Source organism: Cavia porcellus, unplaced genomic scaffold, assembly GCF_034190915.1.
Source record: "Cavia porcellus strain 051 isolate PalLab524CR breed Dunkin Hartley unplaced genomic scaffold, mCavPor4.1 scaffold_19, whole genome shotgun sequence".
NCBI lineage: Eukaryota > Metazoa > Chordata > Mammalia > Rodentia > Caviidae > Cavia > Cavia porcellus.
In genome coordinates, this window is record NW_026947502.1 from 11,941,154 (window position 1) to 11,953,904 (window position 12,751).

The 12,751-nt window shown below is 44.2% G+C and overlaps 1 protein-coding gene across 1 annotated transcript; it reads right to left on the reverse strand.

The window, feature by feature from the left end:
• Positions 1-1,312: 1,312 nt before the first annotated feature.
• Positions 1,313-9,555, reverse strand: LOC134471743 (hepatitis A virus cellular receptor 1 homolog). Its single transcript, XM_063231377.1, has 5 exons — positions 9,315-9,555; positions 6,677-7,015; positions 4,425-4,505; positions 2,366-2,470; positions 1,313-1,401 (listed from the first exon to the last, which is right to left on the reverse strand). Exons 1-5 carry the CDS (start codon positions 9,364-9,366, stop codon positions 1,313-1,315), a joined length of 666 nt encoding a protein of 221 aa, XP_063087447.1. The 5' UTR covers positions 9,367-9,555.
• Between the last annotated feature and the right edge of the window lie 3,196 nt (positions 9,556-12,751).

A 12,751-nucleotide genomic window follows, 5' to 3' on the forward strand; every position in this document is an offset into this window, starting at 1 on the left:
TAGAGTCACACGGGGTAATAATGTTATTAATTTATCTTATGAACTTGTGTTTCTTAATGTTTTTGTTATCAGCTCTTTGAAACTGGACACCTTTTTCCTTTATAGGAAAAATGCATGCATACAAGATTTCACCTGACATTTTGGGGAATCAGAAAAGTGTGTTCATAGAATCGGAGTAAGATGCCACTTAAATGCCATGCACTATTTACACCATGTCTAAGAAGCTGTCAGCAAGTGTCCAGAGGCCACATTGACCTCCAAGGATCAGATCCACCCTATTCTGAATTGACATATATGCAATACAAATGGCATGTAAATCTCAGGATATATGGTAAATTATCCAGATTACAATCCTGAAAATTTTTAGAAAGTATGTTAATCAGCCACAAGATCACACAGGTGTATTTTCTGGCACATAGTGACTAGGATTTCATATGGTAGAAGAGATACCGATCTTAAAGTTTCAAACATGCATATTGTTCATGTATTTTTGAAATATCTATTCTATAACAGATAACATATAAATATGTTCTTCTTAGGAATCTATAGGGAAGTTTTGAATTTTTTTTATTTTCAAGAGAATAAAAGCAAATGAACTGTAACAGGACAGTGTCACAAAGACTCCCCAAACACCTGGGAGTACAGGCATGTGACAGCATGCCCAGCTACAACTTCTTACCCTAAAGTGAAAGGTGGCAGGAGGAGTAGGGAGGGATACTTTATAAGTTTGTGATTAACTAATGAGGAACCTTCAACAACTGGACAACTGGCCTGCAGAGAGTACGGCAGCTGAACCAGGAGCTGTGCTCCAAGCAGGTCTCCTGGCCAGGCAATCACAACACCCAGCCTGCCTTGGGAGAATGCAGTGAGAAAGTACAAGTCTCCAGATATACATGTCTGTAATGTGCGTGGGGGGTTTGTGACATTCTTTCCAGACCCAACATTCTTCATTTCATCACAGCTTTCACCACCTGAGGGCTGACATGGGCATGATGAAGTCTTGGCCCAGGGGCCTCAGATTCTCAGCCAAATGTCAGTGTTCATGGAAATCCCTGGAGCACAGCTGCTGCAAGGGCTGCCACACTCCAGCAAGCTCTATGGGGACCAGGTTTGAATAATATGGTATTGTAGAGAATTACTGCCCAGCCTTACTTTCTTCCTCCCCTATAACAGTGTGCTGTAGCTGATTCTTGTATTTCTATCATATTGTGTTTTGTTTTTATGCACAGAAGCAGTTAACAGGGATTCCACTTTCTGAATCAAATGTTGCCACTGTCTAATCCCTACTTGACTGCCCCAGCCTCTGTGACGCTCATTGCAGGTCGATTGCAGATTCACCAGTTACCAGGAATGTGTGGCCAAAGACAGGTTCAGAAGGGAAGTGTACCCACAGGCTGGCAACTACTCAGAACAAGGAGTCATAGGTCCACACAGCCCAATCAGTTGATCCATCTGGGTGAGGCACAGGCTAAAGGACACCTAAGCCAGCTCTGGGTCAGAAAGAAGTTTAGCACACAGTGCTCTCAAAACTTACCACTATGGGTAAGAAAGGGAGTTAGCTGGAAAAGACACAGGGTTCAGGGACAGGTGACCTTCCTCCATCTGGGAAAGACAGGTGGAGCCTACATGTCCAAATGATGGGACCTGCCCAGAGTCTGGCCAAATGGGTATTGTGTTTACAGGAGCCGCCTTTCAGTGCAGGCTCTTTGATGCTGGTGTATGTTTTGTGAGCTCAGCCTGCTGTAACAGGATATCTTACCAGGAGTCACTGATAAAAGAAATGTCTGTGTCTGAGTTGTAAAGGCTGGGAAGGCCAAGATCCACTCACACGGTTAATGGGTGCCTCATGAGCATTTTCTTCATGCTAGGTGACACCTTCTCTACACTCCCATGGGAAGGAAAAGGCAAACAAGCTCTCTCTGGTATGTTATTAAGGAACATGTCACCCTAGATGTTCCACATCTTAATACACTTACACAAGGGATTAGGAACCAATATATGATATTTAGGGGCAGCATATGGTCCATAGCAACACCTCAGAGTGTCCAATGAAATAAAATCTTGAGATCAGGGCAGCCTCCTGGACATATTTAGGGTCTGGGACTTGGAGATGAGGAGAACCCAAAGGGTCAAGCTCAGGAATAAACATGGAGCCAAGATTGTCAGATTTGATTCACCAAAAGAGAGCAATATGCATGTGATGTTCCCAAGCCATACAACTCCCAATAACGCTACTCTGTGAATTCTGGATGCTCTGCTTCATGGAAGTCTTTCATTTTCTTCCAGAATTTCTGTTCGCAGTTGAGTCAGTGCCTACCAAGATCTACCTACACACTCTAGGGTTCAGGAGAGAGAACACAGTTACCTGATGGCCGTGAATCCATGGTGGAGGTGACAGGCTGAGGTCTTGTTTCTTGCAGGGTTGTATGCTGGGTTCCTACCGCTTGGGTTGGAACAAGTAGAGAACTTTCTGAAGTGAAAACAATGGAAGAAGTATGATCCATTTGTAGAGGGAAATGTTCAGCCTCAACAAAAACAAAACATAAGCCTGGTATGGTGGCACATGTCAGAAATCCCAGAACTTGGAAGGCTGAGGAAGGAGAATTTCTGTGAATTGGAGGCAAGCCTGGACTACAGTGAGTTTAGTACCAGCATTCAAGACTAATTTGCAGTACACAGTGAAACCCTGTCTTAAAAGGCCAAGTCAATAAATAAATTTATAAGTGTCCTCCAGACACTGAATTGTTATCTAGTTTTTCATTATCCTATAGGAAAGATGATCTATATAACATTGTAGAGTTTTTTTATATACAAATTCTTCCATTCTCTACTCCATAAACTTCTGTGCTTTGTCTAAATGTGCAAAGTCTACAACAGTGCATCTCTTGTGGGAAACCAGGTCACAGCTTTTATTTTATTCCTAGAAGTGCATTTTACCTTCAGGGAATAGGACCCGGGAGTTCCTATTAACCTGTCCTCGCCCACTGGTAATGTCTCTCCCTGGATTACCTCAGTATATGCAAGTTCTGCCTTGTTCACCACTCACATGAGGGAAGAAGCCCTAGTGACCAACTCAGAACACACGCACTGTCTGCTGCCTTGATGTCTCCACAAGGGGATGATACTGCACAATGTCTCCACTTAGGTAAAGATTTGCAACCCCCAAAGCGGGCTTCCTGGTAGACCTTGGTCCAGCTCTGACTCAGCATCCATTTCTCATCAAAAAGATACCACTGTGGATTGTCGAACAGACCTGTGTGTTACTTTCCTTTCCGGAAATCTTAGCTGTTTTCTATTCCTGTAGCTGGCCATGTCTACACAGTCGGTCACTTGTGAGGTCTTCACATGATGTCCGTCTCCGAGAATATCTTAGCATTTTATGTCAAATTCATGGCAGCCGCAGGATAAGAATTCCTCAATGGGCCTCCCTTAACTGCTCCTCTCCAGGCTTTGTGTCCCTCCCCAGTCTTTGCATTCCACTATCACCACTTTTCATATTGTGAACTGTTGTCCCATTTTCGCTAACACTCAAAACTGTAAAAAGATGCCACTGTCTTTAGGAAATAAAAACAAGTCCATGCAAGAGAGTCAGATGGTCAGGCTTTACCAGATTTAGCTTTGCACAGAATTGTGCCTGACCTTAACTTCTTCCTCTGTGGTACCCTACTCTCTAATATAAAAGTACTTATATTGATCCCATGACATTTTTGTGTACATGCTGCCAAAGCAAGCACTCCATGCCTGCTTTAGGCAGCTAGCATGAGCCCAGGCCAAGGAAAATGTAAACATAAGTGTCCCACAGTAGATGGGCTGTGGTGCTCACCTCCTATCTGTACTATACTGTTCGATTCTCAAACTCATTAGGAAACCATCAGGATAAGAATAAGACAGGTATGATGGATAGTGCCTGCAATCCTAGCATTTGGGATGCTTAGGCAGGAGGATTCCCACATGTTCAAGACCAGCCTCGGCTAAATACTGAGTGTAAGGCTAGACTGACCTGCATAGTCACATCCTGCCCAAGCACAAAACAAAAAACTGCATCAACTAAGAGCACCTCCCAGATCGTATACATACATATTTATAGCTATCAATCTTTATATTCTGGCTCTTCAAATGCTTTCACTTGTGAGTTTGAGGTGAGGACACACACCTTGTGAAGTCCATGTGTTGATCCCAATTCAGAATCCTCATACTCAATGGTAATTGTTTCTCTCTCTCTCTCTCTCTCTCTCTCTCTGTCTCTCTCTATGCTTTGTTGTTTCTTTTGTAACTGGGAATCAAACACATCTTTGCACTTGCCAGGCATGAGTGTATGCCACTGGGCTCAATCCCTGACCCAGGTACTTCTTTCTGGGTACAATGATCTGTACGGTCTACAGCCTCCCACTAGAAAGCCTCTGGGCTCCCACAAACACCTTTACCTGTTTCGTTGCTCTGCGTCTGCTCTGTAGTTTGAGGAGAAGTGGAGACACTGGCTGATGTGGGAACACTTGTGGTCCCAGCTGGAGTTAGAAATCAAACACAAAAGTGGAGATTAGTGCAGCAACAATAAACCAGAGTCTCCTGCAGGAATTGCAGCTGAGCCTGCTAATGAAAGACGGTCTCTAGGCAGGGATGTCTCTATGCATCTTGGTCTTCACCAATGGCCAGCTAGAAGCTCTGATGTGGGAGGGTTTTACAAAAATGCTGGGAGTGGAAAGGATCAGCTGCATTGAAAAATTAGTATTTGGGAAATGAAAACATGTAGCTCATTTGCATGGAAGTCCCTTTTACAACTCCAGTCACAGGAAGGTGTCCAGAGTCACACACTTCCCGGTGTGGGTCCAAATCACACTTTGTCTATTTTGTTACTGTGCATTTCTGCAGGTACTAAAGGAGCAGAAGTAGAGACAAGGGCTGCCATTGAAACAGTTGTGGTGCTGACTGCAGTTAGAAATCAGGGTGGAAGCAGAGATTAGTGGAGCACCAAGAAACCAGAGCCTCCTGCTACATCTCTAGCTGAGCAGTGATGACAGGCTGTCTCTAGGCTGGCCTTCCTCTCCAGGATTTAGTCTTTAACAATGGATAGCTACTTGTTTTGATAGAAGAGGGCTTTGGAAACATGCTGAGTTTGGAGAGGAGAGTCTTTCCTGGAAACTAAATATCTGGGAAATGAAAACACATATCTCATATTTCAACTAAGGTACTTGTCTAAAGACCACTCCGAGGAAAGGTTTCTAGAGTTTTTGAATTTGTCCTCTCAGTTGCAAGCATGTTTACCATTCTCAGCCCCAGAGACAATACTTCAGATAAAGGTATCTGACCTAAAGACCCACTGCTTCCCATTAACCTATGGTAGATCACATGCAGAGGCAGCAGGAAAGATTTGGACATTCGGTTAGAGGTGAGACAAGGTCTTGGAAGGCTTCTTTCCATTAAAGATTCACAAAGTGGGTATCCGTTCGCCAAAATGCTTGCAATATTTGCGTGCACATAATGAGGTATCAGGGAAATGAGGTTCAAGTCTCGGTATGTGATTCACTCATGTTGCACATATACTATAGACACATAACAAAAACGTAAGTTCATATAATATTTCACTTTCAAAAATGTACGTGAATCAATTTCATAGTGCGAACTTATCTACTGATTTGGTCATACTACTGCTCAAAACTTTCAGATGTGAGAGTACGGGAGATTTTGGATTTTTGGATGAGACACTTCATATGCATTTTAGAAATTGGCAGCATCAGAAATGTGAAAGAGGCCACAAATCCAGCTGAAATTTGGGGAGCTTCACAGAGAATAGAAACTAAAATTTATCCTGAACAGAGAGTGCGGAATAAAAACAGTCAGGAATGGAATGGATCAAGCATGTACAAACAGTCTCTGAAAAAAGCGCATCTGTTCTGAGGAGCCTGTAGTCTGAACTTGTCTGACTAGAACAAACAAAAAATGAAACAGAAATTAAAAAATTAGGAGTCCTAAAACAAAAAACAGTGTCCCCAAATGTGTGGACTTAATGAACTTCTTATGAGCCACTAACAAACAGTTGTTGGAATGGAAAAGCTTGAAAATACCATCAACTCAATATATTTTGTTTGGTTTTTGACACAGAATTTCTCTGTATAGTTCAGGCTGGCCTCAAACTCACAGTGGTTCTCTTGCCTCAGTCTCCTGAGGGTTGGGAATATAGGTTTGTGCCACCACCCCAGTTAACAAGGGAAATTTTTAATTTTAGAATGTCAATTTATTTGGTATAGAATATATTTTAAAACCTGGAGTTAGCACAGGGGAAGTAGTAGAACTCCATGCCTATACAACACACAATATGCACATTTTCATGAAATATTCTTCTAAGACATGGACTCAAAAAAGGTGCAATGGTTTTAGCAAATTTCACTTGTTAAATAAAACCCTTCACAATACGTCACTTTGGCACAGTGAATGCCATTTCATGGACCCAAATGCCATTCTGAGGAGCTATTCTGCAAGACATTTGGTGATTCCAGCTCATGGCCTGGTATCAAAGAAAGTCTAGGACTTTATCTGCACAAACACGTGTTATTCTCCCTCTACAACCTAATGTTCACTGGCAAACAGCACTATGGGCCCTCCTCTTTCCTATTAAAGAAAGAGTAATTTACCCACACAACAGTTCATGAGTGGAAGGATCGGAGGGAAGAGAGCTTACCTGGCAAAACACTGAGCTGCACCGTTTTTTTGCTACGACTGAACCATCTCAGAAACTCAGTGTGGCAACAGTACAGGCCACTGTCACCCTCGGTCACATTCTGAATGGTGAGGGACACATCTCCTTGACTAATCTTCCCATGGAGCCAATAGCGGCTGTCCTTCCGATAGGTCACTCGGTGTCCATCCGTCTTGATGAGTGTGCGGGAGCATCTAGAAGAGGAACAGGGTCCTCGGTCCCAGCACATGGGTAGGGTTCTCCTGTTTCTCACTGAGTAGCTGCAGGGTAGAGTGACCGTCTCACCCTCCATGGTATCCACTTGGTTAGCAAATACAGCACCTGAAACAAAGAGGAGAAATGGACAATGAGAACTCAGTCTCTTCCTCGTGTTTCTCACTTTTGAGTACAATTGTTCTCTTTTCTCTGTGCATTTTGTAATCATGATGAATTTATAGCATGATTCTTCTTTGGATAGCATGCATTGAACCCAGCCTCATGAATGCAAAGGAAGGGCTCTGCTACTGAGCTGTTTGCCCAGAAGGTGTTACTTTGCCTGGCACTGACCGCAAAATTTACATATTTCTGCCTGACTCTGCTTAATAATTGGGAATTCAAGTGACTTCCACCTTGTTCAGTAGCAGCTTATACCTTTGAATTCTAATGTAAACACTTTCCTTTTAGTGTATTCTTCATCAGCATGACTGTGTAATAGATATGTTTGTGGATAAGCAGTTTATTGTACTGCATGATGCTCATGCTGCTCCTCATTTGTTACCATTATACAGGGCATGGAAAATATGTCTATTGCAAGATTATTGTATATTTAGGTTTCCTAAAGGATAGATTTCTAACAGAGAAATTATCAAGAAGGAATATACAAATGTGTGGCACCATATCCAGGTCACAGGGATTTTAAACATACTATTATATACAGCTAAAACATGTAGAAATATGATCAACTGTCAGATAGGACTGGGCCTTCAAGGAAGTCAGTGAAAAGGATGAAAATCCATCAAGACTGTGGATGGAGGTGCACCACAAGATTAAATTCACAAGGGCTAGTTCTACATACTTCCCTAAGGGACGCAAGGAGGCTTGGGATTATTGGCATCACTCTTTTGAGATTTCTCATGATCTCATTAGGGGTGGGCCCTCCTCTATAACGCACTAAGACTGAGACTAAATTCACTAAGAATAATTTTAAGACCACTAAGTCTAAAGACTGACTCTAGATTATTGATCACGGTTAATGATTTTACTCTTGTACTGTTCCTACTATTAGAACAATATTACCTAAGTGTCTATCCTCACAATCTTACTAGTTGATCATAACTTGAACCCATGTTGCACCCACCTCATGATTTGGCTCCATAACTCTTCCACGGAGAGGTGGGCTCCTTGGCAATACATTTGGGACCTCTCCTGTCTCTCAGGAGCTATTTCCATTCCCCATTCTCACCCCTATTCTCCATTACTTTTCTCTAGTAAACTTTACTACTCTTAACCACTGCTGTTCTTTAGAATTCATTCTTTCACTTTGAGGAAAATGAACTAAATGTATTTGACCTCTAGCATTTCCCCTAGATCATCAACAACAGCAATGGGCATATAGTGGAAATGCCCTGTTCACCTGCAGGGTCCAGCTCCTCTCCTTCAGATACAATCTGTGTTGGTTCAAGGACATTTAAAAAAACAACACAAAAAATACAACCAAGCCTAGCTGGGCACACTGGAGCACACCAGTAATCACAGAACTCTGGGAGGCTGGGACAGGAAGTGTCAGGGTTCATGTTGGTGGATCCTAGGGCTCATGCATTTGCATTATGCATTTGTCATTGGTTCATTATTGAGCCCTTGGATTGGAGGTGTGAGTGCTACACTGGCCTAGGCCTGAAGCCAGGATGTAATGTAATGGCAGGAAGGTGTGTCTTGCTCTCTTGCAGGTTCCCTGCTTGCAGGTTGCAGCCACCACAAACCATGGCCCAGCCATGTCATCCTGTCATGGAGCCAACTGAGTGTGGACTGAAACCTCCAAAAGCTTTAAGAAATAAACCTTTCCTTTCCCAACTTTGCACATCAGCTATTTTTGTCTCAGCGAAGAATAAAACATAACTAAGATAGGAGGACTGCAAGTTTAAACCTAACATGGGCAACTTAGTGAGACAATATGTCAAAATAAAAATTAAAAAGAGCCTGAAATATATTTCAGTGTGAAGACCATTTGTTCAACCATCAGCAAAAGAGCAAGGAAGAAAGAGCCAAAGAAAGAAAAAAAAACAAAAGAAAAAAAGGAATGGAAAGAAAGCTATATTTAACTGAAATGATTCAACATGGTTCAAAAATACCAAGAAGCACAAAAGAATTTCATAAAATGCTAACTCTCCTCTTGCACACAGTGTCTGTGTGTACATCCACTCAACTCATTTCTGTTCCAATATAAATGACAGCATATGTTCTTCCTCTCACCTGCCTACCTTGGTTATCAATCTGGGAGTTCGTAATAGGTAAATAATTGCTTTGCAGTAAGATTTAATCCTGGTTCTCTGCTCACTGGAAAGCACAGAACCATCCCAGAGCCCAGGATCATCTGTCTTACTCCTGTACCACAGCCCCGCAGTACAGCCCGCTGCTCACTTACCTGTCTGGAGAAGAAGGAGACCTAAGGCCACCACCTGAGGATGCAGAATCATGGTGACACGAAGATGTTTACACTGCACAGGTCTTAATTCTCAGGATGCAGCTTCTCCTTTCACTCTGTCAATCACTGGACCCTGCTCTTTGGGAGAAAAGCAGACAAGGGACTCAGTTGCATTAGCTCCAAATGGTGGACAGGGAAAGCTGTCCTGCAATGCAATCTTCCCTTTCCCAACTCCTTCCCCATCCGCAGCCTCCAGTCTCACTGGGCTCTGACACAGGAGCAAATAAATGGTCACACAGAAGAGCAACCAGCGGGGGTGATCCTGAGCATGGCCTAGGAGCAGAATTCCAGAGCAAAGGCCACAGTACAAGGGCAGAGAGCTGGTGGCAGTGGTTGGAGCCACACATCAGCCAGCTCCATGCCAACTTCATCGAAAGTAAGAGGAACTGAGAAGAACACAAAGCACTCTGTTAGCTCCTCATGCTCCCAGAATCAGTGGCTGAGTCTGCGTTCACTGAGGGATGACAAGACAACACCTCAAGAATCCCTGGGTTCAGATCCAAGCCCTGACATCCACAGAGCTGGGAGACTCTCAGTGTGACAGAGCCCTCCATGCCTTGCTCTCTTCACTGATAAAATAGAGCTAAATACACTGGCTCTGTCTCTTGCAAAGAACTGGACTGATGAGAAAAAGAGGTGGCAAAGTGGCATACACATTTGAAAAGGGACCAAAGGTCCTGACAGCATTAGCCCATAGCATCAGCTCGCATTGTCTGATGTGCTGAGCAGACTCTGTGATAAGGACCCACTTGCATCTAAATGCTGGAGGCAGCTGCTCTCAGCTCAGCCACGGAGAAGGAAGCTGAGACTCAGCAACACATGAGTGCTCCCACTCCAGGCTGATTTTCCCCCTTGCTCTTTCTTACTTACTAAGCCACACAGACATAAGTAAGCTGCCCAGTACTTCACTGACTCTCTGGTTGGTGTCAAGATCTAAGAATTTCCTCCCAAGTAGTAAAGGTCTCTCCACTTCCGGCTTTGCAGCTATGGGAGGCTTCAAGGAGGCAGGGATGGGCCTGGCACATTGAGGCAGCATCCCACATTCTGTGCGAACCCCCACTGCACCAGCATCAGGACTTGGTTGAATCAGTGCCTTTGCATGGAGATACAACCCCAGGCATGTTTGCTTTTTAATTTTGGGACAAGTTCTTGCGAATTACTAGTCACCCAGGAAGTGCTCACACTTGCAGCCCTCTTGTCTCAGCCTCCAACAGTGCTGGGATTACAGCTGTGTACCACCCTGCCTGGCTTTTTAAAAATCTTTTGTTAAATGAAATGAGTTGACAACATGTAGTCTCTGTCATTCTAACCTTTTAAACTTTCTCTCCAGCCTGTCCCAGGTCCACACGTGAGTTGGGGGCCACAAATTCACAATGACTAATTTCCCACACTTCCCAGAGGATAAAATGGAACCTTGGTATATCAGTGCCTGCCACTGAGATTTCCCATTGCTTCTTCTTAGTGTGTGATCGTCTACACCCTCTTGAGCTACCCCAGGATTATACTCCAGAACCAGATCTTTCCCTGCACATGATCCTCTACAGCAGCTTAATCTTAGCCTTCTGCTGAATTGCAATCATTTGCTAGCCCCACCTATCCCTGAAGGCATCTAATAAACAGTGGGGTGAGGAGGACCCATTGGAGACACTGACTCCCCAGTCATTGATGTATTGCTAAACTTGTCTGCTTTTTATTTTTTCTTGCTGTACCCCTAAGGCAATCAGGACTCTCAGAAGTGCTCCTGATGATAGAGGACTTTAGTGTCTTACAGTAGCCTTGATTGAAAGGAGCTTTGCCTGAGGCCTCCTTGTTTTTCTTACTCTTGGTATGCTTCGGTTTGGTATTTTTTAAAACAAGTCCTCACTGAGCGATCCAGGCTGGTCTTCAACTTACTGTCCTCCTGCCTCAGCCTCCCAGATGCTAGGATTACAGGTCTGTCCCACCACACTCTGCTTTTTTCACCATCTGAAACTCCAACACTCTGATCCCTGGGCCCTCCCACAGGTGTCTGGCAGCCTATTGGTTCCAATTCTACTCTCCACAAAGGAGTGTAAGCCAGGACTTTGATCTTCCATTGCAGAGTCCCAAAGTCAAATTTGCTCCAACCCTGGCACTAGAGATCTTGTCACACACAGTAAGTATGTTGCTGTGTGCTTGCTGCCCTGTTTATGTCTGCCTTTGTATGCTTGAGAGCAACACTACTGATCCCATCTCAGCCAAATAGCGGAGCACAAATGATCCAGTGCTCACACGCAACGAAATCATGCCTTTTCATTTGAAAAGCAAAATGTTTTATAAGTTTTAGCAAGGCAAGGTGGTGCATGGCTGTAAACTCAGCACTCAGGAGCCTGAGGCAGGAGGATCACTACACTGAACTGCATTGTAAAACCCTGCCTCAAAAAGAGAAAACCTTGTATTATACTCTTAAGACTGGACCAAGGTCCACTAAGTCAATAAAAAGAACTTTTGAAACATTTAACTCAGTTCTTCCAGTTATTACTAAACTACTGAGCTTAAGAAAACATAATGCAATATGTGGAGCACGTGAAGAATCCATGATTGTGCAGCTAGGCAGAGACAGATAAGTGACTGAAGTCAGGCTGAATGAGAGAAAAGGGAAATACACAATTAGGACACCGCGCTGCCGCATAACCCGTGTACACACAGCTCTCTCAGGACAAGAAGACGCCCATCTCCTCACCCTGACAGCTCTCCCCTTGGCCTCACAGAGCCTCTGTGGATTCGCCTCCCAGGTTTCTCTGCTACTCTCCCTCCTGCCCATCTCCCACAGCTGCTGGGGCTTCCTTCCTGTCCACCTGGGCCTTGAGCCTCTGCTCCAGCTGTGCTCTGTCTCTCTCCTCACTCCTGTCCTCCCCGTGCTCACTCTTTCCCTCCTCCTTCCAGTCCCTGCTTACAGGTGGCCTCCTGGGAGGGAGGGAGTCCTGGGTCCAGCCTTAGTGTAAAGTACTCAAGCAGCCCGGCTGCACCATCACCCTGCCTCAGTTCTCTAATAGCACTGCGTCCCTTTCTGCCCATGACCCATCCCTGTGTGAGAGACACTGGAGTTCCCATCTCTCCTCCCTCCTGTGCAGTGCTGTGCGATGGAATTTGGATCATTCTGTGTGGGCACTGTAGAGCACAGCAGCCATGAGCCACAGGGACTACGGAACCCTTGAATTGTGACAATCACAGCTGAGCAGATTTTACTTTTATTTTTAATTTTCTTTTGTTGTTGTTTTTTGAGTTAGCCCTCACTGAGCAGTCAGTGTGGCCTTGAACTTTCAGGGATTCTCTGGTCTCAGCATACCAAAGGCGGGGATTATAGGTGAGGGCCACCACACCCAGTTGAGGAGAGTTTTATGTTTTTGTTGTGTTGT